Consider the following 14625-nt stretch of genomic DNA (forward strand, 5'->3'; position numbering starts at 1 on the left):
AATTAGTTTTTTGTAAGTAGTAATTATAAAACATAGAACCAAAACTAAGAAACGAAAACCATGGGTTGGGTTGGGTTGGGTTGGGTTTTTTTACTAAATTGTGCAAATATACCACAAATCGCTTAAATATGTCATCAAATAGGCAAAGAGAGTGTTGGTCGATTATTAATGATTTTAGACATTGCCATAGAAAAGTATCTGAACCGGAGTTAAGACCTGACATTTTAAACGACTATTATTGTGATATACCTAATATCTTGCTCAAGGGCATTCATAGTAACATTGATCCCTTACACTATCTTCAACAAGTGTCGGTTGAGCATTCATTTTTCTTTCATCCTGTCGATCTTACCGAAGTAAAAAATGAAATCAAACGCCTAAAAAACCATAAATCATCTGGAGCTGATGGGATATCTTCGAGGTTGTTACTCTTTTTGCCTGATTCAGCCTTAAATGCTTTAGTTTCTGCCATAAACAATTCTTTACATATTGGCATTTTTCCTTCATGTTTAAAAGAGGAAGTGGTTATCCCTCTTCATAAGGGTGGAGATTTGGATCAGCTTTGTAATTTCCGTCCCATTTCTATTTTGTCTACCCTCTCTAAGATAGTTGAAAAACTTGCAAAAAGCAGAATTTTGTCCTTTTTAAATCATAATGGCATTTTGTCTGCAAATCAGTTTGGATTTCAAGCCGGTAAAGGGACTCATGATGCTGTTTTTAGCTTTTTGGAGAGCGTCTATGTGTCCTTGAATTCTGGAGAGTCATCGTGATGTGATCGTGAGAGATCACGTGTTTTGTGATCTATCCAAAGCATTTGACTGTGTGGATCATGGATTACTGTTATCTAAGCTCAATAAATATGGTTTTAGGGGTGTAGCGTTGCGATGGCTTGAGTCCTATCTATCAAATCGTACTCAGAAGGTTACAGTGTCTGGGCGTTCGTCTGCTTCTAGGTCCCTAAAATGCGCCGTTCCCCAGGGTTCAGTGTTGGGACCACTGTTATTTTTACTGTATGTGGATGACTTGAGTTCATTGAAACTGCAAGACAAGGTGGTTCAGTTTGCCGATAATACCACCATACTATGGAGCCATAAAAATTCTGATTATATTAAGACTTGTATCCTTGAAGACCTTCAGATTTTATCAGGATGGTGTGCTTCCAACAGGCTCGTGTTTATTGTAAGAAAGACGTCTATTATGGGGTTTAAGTGCGATGTTCAGGGTCTGATGTTTGACGAAAATTCCCTCTTGCAGAATAAAGAGTGCTGCAAGTTCCTAGGAATTACCATTGATGGTCGCCTTCGGTTTGAAGATCATATTTTAATTTAGCTGGGAAATTATCTTCTGGATGTTTTGCAGTAAGAATGGCAAAACAAAAGCTGGGAGGGGTGGTTGCACGTTCAGTGTACTTTTCACTTATTGAATCTCATATTCGGTATGGCTTGCCTTTTTGGGGTTTAACCAATAAGGGGCTGCTTAACATTGTCTTTGTTATTCAAAAAAAAGCAGTTAGATACCTGTGTTCTGCTAAGTTAAGAGATTCTTGCAAACCCCTCTTCATTTCTGAAAAAATCCTAACTCTTTTTTTTTTTTTTCTCTCTTAGAAACAGGTGCTCTTATTCACAAATTTCCCAAACTACCCTCTGTCACTGGCCATTTGACTCGTCGTGTAAATGATGTTCCCCTACCTATTCCTACGTCTTCCCTTACCAAAAATTCATTAATTTACATAAGTAAAAAAATTTACAATCATGTTCCTCTATGTGTTAGACATATATCGGATGTTAGGAAATTTAAAAGAGAATTAAAGACGCTTTTATTGGCTAAGGCATATTATAACCTGGATGACTTTTTTAATGATAGGTTTTAACCTTGGACATGTTGGAAAGTTTTTTTTTTCCTTTTTTCTTCTCTAGTTTTGTCAACAAGTTTACCTTTATTTAGTAATTGATTGTTTTATTTAGTTATCTTTAATTCAAGTATGTTCAAAAAGTTTTGTCTTTATGTGTTTAATTTTGTTCATTGTTTTGTAAATTTTTGAAATTGTATTTTTGTTTTGTTCTTTTAGCTTGTAGGATGCTTGTACACAAGATTATTCTTACGTAATATAGCACATTTTCTTTCTTTCTTTCTTTCTTAGATTTAACTGTTTCACGAATCATTGGCACATGAAGCTTTTTATTCAATACTATTAAAAAACTTTTCCAACTTTTTTATATGATAACAATCCATACAATATAAAGCTTTTACTGTCAACGTATTTGTCACGTTTGGAATAAATAAACCAGCTTATTAATATCACTATTATTAATAAATAGAAAATCTAATCTGCCTTCGACTATAAAAAATAATTTATAGTCAGTAGAAAATAATAAAACTGATTATTATTTATCTTTTAGGTTCTAAGTAACAAAATATTGACTGCAAAAGACACAAAATCTGTTGAGGATATCCCTAAGAAGGTGATAGGAAAGGGCACAAAAGTGGGAGTGCCGAAACCTGGTCAAAAAATCCTGATAAAGAAACCTAGGGCAACAGGTATACCCAAACCAGTAACCAGCAAGCCGATTATCTTATCTGAGCAAATTATAAGGTATGTTGATATCATATTAGTTATATTATACTATGCTTTCCTGACTTAGAACACGTTGGTAAACATTTAGAAGTCTATTTCATGTTAAAACACCGACATTTATGCAACATAACTTATACGCAAACAAAATCGGTTTACATAAAAAATACATTTGTTCGCAAAACTCAGTATTTTGTATGAGCACCTTTTACAGCCAATACAGTTTCAACACGACGAGGCATACTGCTTACACAATTTTGAATTCTCATTTTGATCTCTGGGATATGTTTTTAAAGTGTCATTAAGTATATTGATTATTAATTCTTGCTTGGTTGTAGGAGCTTTGATCCTAAGTTAAGATTTCAAAAACTTCCAGACGTTCTCGATAGGGTTCATGTCGGGCGAATTTCCTGGCCAGTCGAGAATATCCACTTTTTTTAGCGAAAAATGTTGTAATCTTTTGTGTACGATGGCGTGTCATCCATCCTGTATAAAAATCGGGTTTCTCGTTTCTTAAATAATTTTTTCAGTGAAGGGAACAGCTGCATTTTAACAGCTGAACAGTATCTACAGTAAAAGGACAACTTAAATACAGTTATATAGCATTTATTAACATTTTTTTCAATCATCAAATTCTTGTGTTCATTAGTATCGCTTTGACTTTCACTAGTGTAAGTCTTAATTTACGTTGCTGGTCTTCGGTCAATAAGAACCTTTTTTTTTCTCGTCCAAGGTATATTAAATATTCACTGATATAACCACACCTTATTGATTGAGTGATTGTTGACATGATTCTGCTGTATTGGTACTTTTGTTGTTAGATTAAGCTCATCGCCCTTAAAAGTTAACACAATTGAACTGAATCCCTAAAACAACACATTATGGTTTTTTTCTTAAATTATATTTTACATTTGTTCCTTTCTAAGAAATTGGTTTATAGTTCCTGTAGCAGGTGACACAGGAAAAAGGGAACACTAAATAACATTTTTACTTTTAAAGATAAACAAAATTAATTTGTTTTATCTATAGGACCATTCTATAAGAGCATCTATTAACATATTCTATTATTTTTTGTTACTTCCAGTTTAACAGGAAGTGAATTTAACTTATTTATTTTAAATGGGACAATTGGTATATTATTACGTATTTTAATAGCAATTAATATTCTAAGAATAATGATACCGCATTTGCCATTTTTTGTTTTATGCTCATAGAATTTACTTTGTGTTTTATAACTTAAATCAGTTTTTCAGAAATACAGTCAGCAAACATTTCAAATATTAGTAAACATTGAAATTCTTTCAAAAACTATGGCAACTTTGTTTTTGAAGGTGGTAGACAATGGTACAGTGAAAACATCTTGTCGAACTTGCATTGTCTTATTTATTTAATGTAACACGACGTTTCGGTTGGTAAGTATCTCCAACCGTTATCAAGCGTAAACTGACAGCAAACTACTATTCTATAGGCTTATATACTAGATGTGTGCAGCGATGTGGAAAGGAAAGTCATCCGTGAAAAGAGTTGGGGGGGAGGACACGCCTCTCTCTAGATCCTACACTGTCCTGAGAGTAGAGGCTTCCAGATGTTGGGTATATCAACGCTTTGGCTGGCTGAAGATCCTCTGATTCTGTGAAATGAAAGCTGCCTCTACGAACTTCCTCTTCCGCCAGTGCTGTTCCTTGTGCAGAATCTTGGCTTCTGACCAATGGATATTGTGTCCATTATGCCACGCGTGCTCTGCTATTCCGGATTTGGAAACTTCTCCTCTTTGGGTCCAGCTGCCATGTTCCTTCGCTCTGATTTCTAGGGGGCGCTTCGTTTCACCTATGTATGAGTCACCGCACTCACATGGGATCCGGTAGACGCAATTTTTGGTGTCCAACAGGCCATCTGATTTGGTCTTTGATATCACGCTTCTGATAGTGGTGCTAGATCTAAAGGCAGTTCTAATATTGTACTTGCTGGCAATGCGTCGGATTTGTTCCGATGTACCCCTAATGTAAGGTATGGGTAGAAGTCTGGTTGTCGTGGTGGCCTCGTCTCTGATTTGATTTGGACGCGTCCTTTGGATGGTCCTACTTATTAGCTTCTTTGGATATCCATTCTGTTGTAGGTCTTTGTAGATGGTATCCACTTCAGTCTTGAGATCCTCGTCGTTTCTACAGATGGTTCGAGCTCTATTGTAGAGGGATCTTATGATGCCTACTTTGGTGGTTGCAGGATGGTTGGACTCATTGTGAAGATACTGGCCCGTGTGTGTCGGTTTTCTATAAACTGAAGTTCGTAGATATCCACCGACCTTTTTAACGAGGACATTTAGGAAAGAGGAGAGGTTTCCAAATCCGGAATAGCAGAGCACGCGTGGCATAATGGACACAATATCCACTGGTCAGAAGCCAAGATTCTGCATAAGGAACAGCACTGGCGGAAGAGGAAGTTCGTAGAGGCAGCTTTCATTTCACAGAATCAGGGGATCTTCAGCCAGCCAAGCGTCGATATACCCAACATCTGGAAGCCTCTACTCTCAGGACAGTGTAGGATCTAGAGAGAGGCGTGTCCTCCCCCCCAACTCTTTTCACGGATGACTTTCCTTTCCAAATCTCTCCACACATCTAGTATATAAGCCTATAGAATAGTAGTTTGCTGTCAGTTTACACTTGATAAGGGTTGGAGATACTTACCAACCGAAACGTCGTGTTACATTAAATAAATAAGACAATGCAAGTTCGACAAGATGTTTTTATGGCAACTTTATTTGAATAACAAATAATAATTGAATTTGATATGTCAATAAAAAAATAATTCAAGAACGCGTCAAAACGCAGCCTCCTATTCAAGAAACCAAAGCCTTCTATGCTATTTCTATTAGTTAAACGTGTTTATTTATATGACTTAAATTTTTCTTCTTTTGGGCTTATTTATCAAACGATTTAAAAAATAATCATACCAAATCATTGGGAAAAAGAAACCGCATTACAAAAGTGGCTGTTCCCAATAATGTGCTATTTAAAAAAATAAAGTAAATGCCAAAATTAATGGTTTGAACATTTTAAATAGACATGTAAAAGATTTAAATCATAAAATGTAACAAAAACTATTTTTCCGTCATTACTTGATAAAAAATTAAAATTTTTAACGCATTCAGGGCACCCTATTTTAAAAATTAAAAAAGTGACTTTTTCTATGAGTATAAAACAAAAAATGAAAAATACAGTATTATTGTTTTTAGAATATTATTTTTTATCGAAATACGTAAAACCATACCAAGTGTCAACTGAATATGTCAAAAGATGCTCTTATAAAAATTCTATCGATATACCAAATTTCATTTGTTTATGTTGAATAGTAAAATAGTTATAAGTGTTCCCTTTTTCCTGTGTCACCCGGTATATCCCTTATTTAGTTATTCGTTAAAGTTAAAAGAATTTCTCATCTTACAATTTTTTTCCAGACCTGCAAATACATCTAGCACGACAGAAAACCTTCAAAACCCATCGATAGGGCTAAAACGGCCTTATGAAGATATAGAAGATGTGGAAAAGGCATTTATTATATCAAAAGTAGCGAAAACCGAGTCTAGTGAGGAATTGGCATCTTCTACTGTCACAACTAAACCTGGAAAAAGTCGGAAAACCAGCGGGAAAGCTATGATTTTACAGCAAACTATTATTACACCTAAAGGTAATGTTTAATTAATACTTAACTTAACCTCAAATTGTACACATGTGTTTATTTTTGCTCTGATTTAATTTTGAGTTTTTTTTTAATATTATAGCAAAAACTAAAACTCATTTTGCTTAAAGTTAAAGAGCTAAGTCGCTACTGTGTGTGTAGCATATTGATTCTACACAATTATTTTGTTTTTATTGGAGTTTTTCTAAGTAAAGTTTGTAAGGTTATATTGTGAATAATGAAGCCCTGCAACAAGTGGTTAAAGCCAATTAATGATGATCACATAGAGAAAGCCCCTAGATATGATAGCTGCCGTGTATTTTTTCATTTGGATGAAAAATGTTCCGGTCTTTGTGCAAGTGAGCAGAGAGCCATAGTTGTGCAGAAACGCATTATTCTGTTCTTTTGTGATGCTTGTGTGCTCTCCTTCAAAAAAATTCCTCCGCTGACAAACAAATTTATACAACTGGAGGAGCAGATTAAATCCCTAAAGGATGAAGTGGAAACATTAAAAAAACAGCAGACTTCTCAAGGGAACTAGGGTGCTCCTGCTAACATGGAATCAGAGTTACATGAAATTGAAGATCGTGAGATCAGAGCGGGCGAACAATCTAATGGTTTACGGTGTTCCTGAGTCTGGAAGTAGCAGTATGCAAGAATAAATTCATAAATGGTTCTCCATCAATTACCAAAAAGCCACTACCAAAAAACCGAACACATTAACCTCCATATCTATTTATTTTCAGAATCTGGGTGGCATTGGTACTAAACTTGATCAACTTCGTGGTGCAATATTGCAATGTGATTATGATGTCATTATTTTGATTGAGACTTGGCTAAATCAACATTACTCAGACAATGAATTAGCTAATTCTGAATATCAGATTTTTAGGCTAGATCGCAATTCCTTAACTAGTACTAAACAACGTGGTGGTGGAGTATTAATGTTAGTACACAATAAATTTAAAGCCAAACAAGTCAAGACCAATATCTTAAATGTGGAGCAAATTTTTGTTCAAGTGGATTATGGTGAGCTATCTAATATTTTCTTAATTCTTCAGAAGAAGTCTACCGTGTCCATTGTTCAGCAGTTGAAAGTATTAAGGACAATTTTCCCAATATACCTGTATTTCTATTTGGAGGTTACAATTTACCCTTAGCCACTTGGAATTACTCAATTGAAGAGGGTCTGTTAGTTGAGTGCGCACTGACCTATCCAGCCAAAATAGTTTGTGAATCATTTTCTTATCTGAATATGCGACAATCTAATATTATTCCAAACAATCATGGTGTATTTCTGGATCTGATTTTTAACAGTATTGACGAGTGCCGTAAAATAACTGTTCAACAAGCTTTAGACAATCTTCTTCCGAACAACTTTCACCACTTAGCAACAATTTGCAATATTAGGGTTAGTGATAGGATTAAAAGGTTGGATTATAGTACAACTTATTTTGATTTTAAAAATGCTGATTTTGTAAGTTTGAATGATTATTTTTCTTTAGTGGACTGGATTAGTATTTTTGATGATTGAGACATCGATAATTCAATGAATAACTTTTATGAAGTAGTTTTATATGCAATCTCACTCTATGTACCAAAAAAAAATATATAAACCTTCCAGGTTTCCTCTAAGATCTAAGCTCCTATCAGTCAATCAGCCTAAAGCTATCTTCTTTTACTTTGATGTTTAGAGCTTGTTTTGGGCGTTGACTTTTTGGTTTGTTGCCTCTCTCATCTTGCTCTTTGAACACTTACTGTCTCCTTATTTTTTTTCTTTTTTTTTCTAAAAGAAAAAGGTGGTTTTTAACAAAAAACACGCCAATTTTTTTTTTCTGAAAACCGCTAGAGATAGGTATAGGGAAATATGATCAAGACTCAAAATGAAGCAGGAAATCAAAATATTTAAAAATATAGAGGGTGTTTTATTTAAAAAATCAAAGATGTTGCAATTTTTTGCCATATTGCCATATTTCTAGTGTTGAAAATGTCGTAAGACCGATAGAGCACTGTTTTTTACCATAGTTACCATATTTTCAGAAAAATAGGGCTAACGTACCATCGTTCGTCAATCACCTTATCATACTTAAACTGTTTCATTTTAAACAAAGAATCACAGTTATTTGTTGTTACAACAAAATTTGAATTGAAAATGTGTATGGATTTTTCAGGTGAAATTATTCCTCAATCGCATCCCGTCACTACGGCGTCATCTTCCGTATCTGAAAAGCCAAACCAACAAGTTACTTCAGACGATGCAGTATTTGACATTAATGCTATGCCCATTGTGTTGTCCGATGACCTCTTAACTCCCGAAAGTATTCAGAACATGCCCGTGGTGCTTTCTGAAGAGGTAACGCAGACTGCTGCGCTGCCAACGACACAACCGCAAGAAAAAGTAGTGCCGCCGGTAGCTATACAGAAGAAGGTAGTAGGACCACTTCCTGGAAAACAGGTTAGTTGAATTTATTTTTGTTTTTTTTTCGTTTTTTTTTTAAACCTTTAAAGTATGCATCCTTGAACTTCTAAGCATTTTTCACATCTGCGAATTAGCTCGTCATGGAGCTCGTCATGGGTTGCCGCTCTAATTGACTCTGGAGATAAACTTTCAAATGCTTGTCTAACCCTTTCCATACAATCCTGCTGCGTTGTTAATGGATTGAAATAAACAATATTCTTTATTGTTCACCAAATAAAATAATCTACGGCAGTTAAATCCGGAGAACGAGGAGGCCACAAAATAGGTCCGTTATTGGCAATCCACTTGTCATTAAATGATGCGTCTAAGAATCTCATTACAGGAAGGGTTCTGTGTGGTGGTGCACCATCATGTTGGTAATAAATGTTTCGGTGTTCTGCCAATGGTAAATTCATTAAATATTCTGTATCCAAGTCCTCTAGAATATTTAAATATCCTTCTTCTGTAAAAATTGACACAGAATTAAAAATTTGAACGTAATACGCATTAAATTTATAAGTGACTTGCCATTTAAGTTTTCTTCGTAAAAGTGCATTTTAATGATCCGATCATTTCTGATAGCATAAAAAATACGAAACTGCCAGACTTCTTGATAATTTTGTGATCTCACAGCATGAGGATTTGAATCACTCCAAACATAAGAATTATGTCTGTTACGTCATAGGATACGCTGCAAAATATCAACTTTAATATTTTCATTGTCAACAAGTGGTTTCTTTATTTGCGCTTTCGCCTTAACAGTGCCAAAATTTTTAAAATTTTCTATTATTCGCCTAACAGCGCAACATGATGGTTTCTGTTTTTCTGGGAATCTATCTGCAAATATTTGGCATGTTTTCGATAAAACGTTACATTCTCTATAGATAATTAACAAATTTAAATAATCTTCGTGTGTATAATTTAATCGCCCCGGCATATTAGTTTTTAAAAAATTACGAAATGACAAGCAATGACATTTCTGTTATAATCCATTGGCTTGCTGTCGCTTCTAGCGGTTACTATGACAACCATCATGGCCAGCTTGATCAACAATACTTGAGCCGTGTTACTATGTGGCTTTTAATATTAGGCCAAATTTAAACTGCCAATATTTCGGAAACTATCCGTTTTTGGACTAGATAACCTTATTTTTAATTATCTTTGTGAAAATATAATAATAATAGGGGGTTTCAATTTAAAAAAAATTACTTTTAATGATTTTTTCATTTTAATTTTTAATGCTAGTTTTTGACTCCCCTGTATCTTTTTTTTAGCCAAATATTAAAATAGTCTTTTAAAGTGGTCCTTCCTTTAAAACAAAACCAAAACTAACCAATAAATAAAGGCTACTAAAAGGGAGTAATCGGTAATTATGTTAGGGCTTATAAACACAAATTTTTTACATGAAATTAAAAATATGTCAAAAACGGTTACACTTAGGTATAGGACATTAAACATAAAATATACCTAGAATTTCACGTGGAATCCAAAAATGTAAAAATATACAGGGTGTTCCATTTAAAGTAACGAAGTTGACACCTACTTCCGGTATAACCGGAAACGTTACAACTATCAAAATATTTTAGTTCTATGGCCCCCATCGACTGTGCTACGTTGCCAAATTTTCAAAATTTTTGAAAGATTAGTTTTCGAGATATCGATCGCGTCTATTCGTCGTGAGACACCCTGTATATACAGGGTGTTTCAGGGAACTATGGGATCAAACATCTGGGGGTTGTTCAGTGCAACAGAAGAATCCATTTGAGTATAGGAACCCATGTCCGGAAATGCGTCACTACGCCACTACGGCTCTAAGACGCGTTAAAATTTATAAAAAACCTTAATTACCTAAATAGGATCTGGTGCATTTATTTTTACCTTTTGTACATGATACCATAACAACAATTGTTTAAAATCAACGCTTATCAATGTCAATTCTCAATGTCATGTTTAAAAATTTTATAGCTTACAATTTTTAAACATTTATTGCTAATGGAAAACTTTACCAATTAAGAATTGGCGGATATGCATTTGGCATACGGAGCAACGAGCTGCAATGCAGGAGCTGCATCACGGTTGTATCATGAACGTTATCCCGAACGAGAGCATCCTGGATACAAAAAGTTTATTGCGGTTCATCGGCGGCTCGCTGAGACAGGCATGTTTAAGACCAAGATGCATGATACTGGTGTTGCTCAATTTGCAGCAACAATTTGAAGAAGAGGTGCTTCAGCGAGTTGCCGATGAACCATCAAATAGCACACGTGACGTCGCTAAGAATATGAATACGAGTAACGCTTCTGTCTGGCGGGTACTACACGAGCAACAACTCCATCCCTACCACTTCCAGAATGTTCAAGGTACGACTGCAGCCGATTATCATCCTAGAGTTCAATTTTGTCGATGGCTTCTGGATCATTTCACAACCAAATTTTTTACGATATGTTTTGTGGACCGATGAAGCTTCTTTCGCAAGAGACGGTATTTTTAATAGTAGGAATAGCCATGTTTGGGACGAAGAAAATCCTTATGCAATTTTTCCAAGAAAATATCAGAATCGTTGGTCTGTCAACGTATGGGCAGGCATTGTTGATGATTATTTAATTGGAATATACCTTCTATCGGAACGGTTAACAGGACCTATTTATCTGCGTTTCTTGGAGGAAGTTCTCCCAGAACTCCTTGAAAATCACGTCGACGTTGACGTGAAACGAACGTGTTGTGGTGTGAGCTCATGTTTTGGAATCATATTGAGTGATTTGGATCCAGAAATAAGAGAAATACTGGATGTTAGAAGTTACCAATCTGTGTTGTGCTTATGAATACTAAGCTGCTGTTTTAACTAGCTGTAATTTTGTTTAAAGATAAAATTGCATAATATCGTCGTTTTACAACGTTGCCAACGCATTTCTTAAAAAGTTTTTACAACTATGGAAGGGATGCAATGCGGGTTTTGTACCCAAGCTTGTTATTTTAAGGAAAGTAAGACACTTTTGTTTGGATGTGCATGTGACAATTGCGGAAAGGTTTCTTGTAGGGATTGTAGTAAGATATCATCACAAGAGATTAGATGCGCAATCGCTAAAACTAGAACCGTCTTGATATGGTGCAAGGATTGCATAGATAACTTCACTAAGTTCACTTCTGAAGGCAATTTGGAGAATTCTAAAGAACCTAGTAATTCTGGTGTGTCCACACAGTTAACAAATAGTTTGATTCATACTTCTAAATGCCTTATAAATGAATCTTTGGAAGGTATAGAAGAACGCCTTCAAAACAAACTGGAAAACTGGGCCAAGAATGTCATCGATAGTAACAAGGACCTAGTAAGATTCTTGCTGCAGAATAAAAATGACAACCTAAATACCCAGGCAGTTCCTGATAACGTGACACCGCCGCTACCGTTTCCGCAACAATCCAACAGCAGAAATATCTTTGAATCAGCTGTTCAAAGTAGAGTGAAACAGGTAGATGCCGCTAAAACTTCCTCTTCTTCTTTGTTTCCTAAAAGAGCAACGGCGGAGAAACGTCACTCAGACAGTCACTCAGACAATGACAAGGTAAACATAAACAATGAATCAGCTGGGACTGGGAACTCTGGAACAACGGATGTTGGGGGCGACCATCTGCAACAGGGATTTACTTTGGGACAAAATCGAAAACGTACAAATACAAATCGTAATCGGAATCTGGTTTTAGGAGAAGCGGACTTTCGAGGTGATGAAAATTTCGCAGGTTCAGTAAATAGGGAATATTTTTATCTGGGACGTGTTAAAATGGGAGTGACCCCTGGTTTTATTGAAGAGCACATTAAAAAGCGGTGCCCTCAGATTAGAGACCTTAAAGTAGAATTGTTGCCAGTTAAGGGTGAGACTATTTCTTTTAAGATAAGCATCAACGGCGATTGTAGGGATGATTTTTTAAGGGATGATTTTTTAAGGCCGGATAACTGGCCTAGAGGGGTTATCTTGCGAAAATTTTGGTTAAATAATAAACGCAAGATAAATTTTCATCAAAATCAAATGAATCAGACCATAGTTTAGTGCGGGATGGCCCTTCTGGTTCAGGTGTTTGCGTGTATTATGCTAATACAGGTGGTATAAGAACTAAAATAAAAGATTTTCAGCAGGCACTTAGTTGCTGCTGCTATGATATTGTTATGATTGCAGAGACTTGGTTAACATCTGAATATTCAGATGCTGAAATTGGTGTATCAAACTATGATTTATATAGATATGATCGTCAAATGGGTACGAATACTACCAAGGCTCGTGGAGGTGGTATATTGATTGCGGCTAAAAAGAGTTTATGTACACATAGAATTGGTATCCCACTTGTTGATGTGGATATTTATCAGATCTATTTGACTTTTACAATAGACAATCAAAGCTTTGTTGTTGGTTGCATTTATATACCATCTCCATCTCCACTTCAAGTTGTTATGTATCTAGTAGATCCGTTGAATATGTATATAGTAGATATTCAAGTAGTTTGTTTGTCTTGGCAGGTGACTACAATTTACCACATGCTAGATGGGAGAATGATGATCTTGGTTTGGTGGTTGGTGGTTGTCTGGAGAGTGACAGAGAGTCTGTGCTTTCTCTTGCCAACTGCTTTAGCTTCTATAACTTTTTCCAGGTAAATGGGGTTCTAAATACCAACGGGGTTGCCTTGGATCTCGTATTTAGTAGCTCAGATTTAATTAGTGTTGAACGTGCAATAGACAAAATTTTTGAGAATAGCTTACACCATACAGCAATTAGTTTCGACCTTTGTTGTGCAGAAAATTCTGATGATATGATATATGAGGAATATTTTTATGATTTTGGTAAGGGAGATTACATAGCAATTAATGATTGTCTTGCTGGGATAGACTGGAATCAATTGTTTTTGGGAGAGACATCTATTGATGTCATAGTTTCAATTTTCTATAATGTGATCTACTGCTCAATGGAAAGGTTTATTCCTCTAAAGAGGTACAAAAGTTCTTCTTTTCCATCTTGGTTTTCTTCAGAGCTTCGCAGTTTGATCATAAGAAAGAAACAAACTCACAAAAAGTTTAAAATTAGTGGTCAACAGCAGGATTATGATGAATTTGTATTGTTGAGACAACAATGTGAGTACTTAAAAGAGTTGTGCTATCAACAATACATTAATAAGGTGGAAATGAATCTCGCTGGCAATCCAAGGTACTTCTGGTCATATATTCAAAATAAAAGAACTGGTTTTAGTCTTCCCTCCAGAATGACATACAATAACAGGATTAGTATGAATATCTCGGATACTGCGGATATGTTTGCAGAATACTTTTCATCGGTCTACTCGGATGAGCAAGTCAATGACATATCATCTTTTGATTTTGATAAATCAATTTGTCTGAGCACTTTAACTCTGTCAACACAGGATGTTTATGAGGTTATTACTTCCTCTAAGAATAAGCTCTGCTCTGGACCAGATGGGATTCCGGCATTCTTCCTAAAGAAATGTGTTTGTGTTCTTACGAAACCAATACTGTTCATTTTTAACAAATCTCTAGGTACTGGTTCTTATCCCACTCTCTGGAAGAGAAGTTTTCTAAAACCCATTTTTAAATCTGGTAGTAGAAATGAAATTTCCAATTATCGGGCTGTGTGTAACCAATCTGAGTTGCCAAAGCTGCTTGACTGCCTGGTCAGTCATAGGATTGCCTGGAGTTTTAAATCTTTATTTAATCCTGAGCAATTTGGATTTATAAAAGGCAGATCTACTGATGCTAATTTGGTGCTGTATGTCAACTATCTCTACCGCTGCTTGGAGAAGGGACTTCAGGTTGACTCAATATATACAGATTTTTCCAAGGCTTTTGATCGAGTTAACCATGGGGTACTCTTGCAGAAGCGTAGGGCTTTAGGTATTGTGGGGCCTCTTCTTCAGTGGATCT

General features: G+C 35.5%; 1 protein-coding gene across 1 annotated transcript in view; it reads left to right on the forward strand.

The window, feature by feature from the left end:
- Positions 1–14625, forward strand: part of LOC126741140 (titin-like) — a 177162-nt gene that overhangs the window by 74824 nt on the left and 87713 nt on the right. Inside the window, exons 10-12 of the mRNA XM_050447482.1 lie at positions 2400–2593; positions 6027–6256; positions 8419–8702. Of these exons, the coding sequence (XP_050303439.1) occupies positions 2400–2593; positions 6027–6256; positions 8419–8702 (708 nt within the window). The remainder of the gene's footprint in view (positions 1–2399; positions 2594–6026; positions 6257–8418; positions 8703–14625) is intronic.

The sequence above is a fragment of the Anthonomus grandis genome, chromosome 10, assembly GCF_022605725.1.
Source record: "Anthonomus grandis grandis chromosome 10, icAntGran1.3, whole genome shotgun sequence".
Taxonomy (NCBI): Eukaryota; Metazoa; Arthropoda; class Insecta; order Coleoptera; family Curculionidae; genus Anthonomus; species Anthonomus grandis.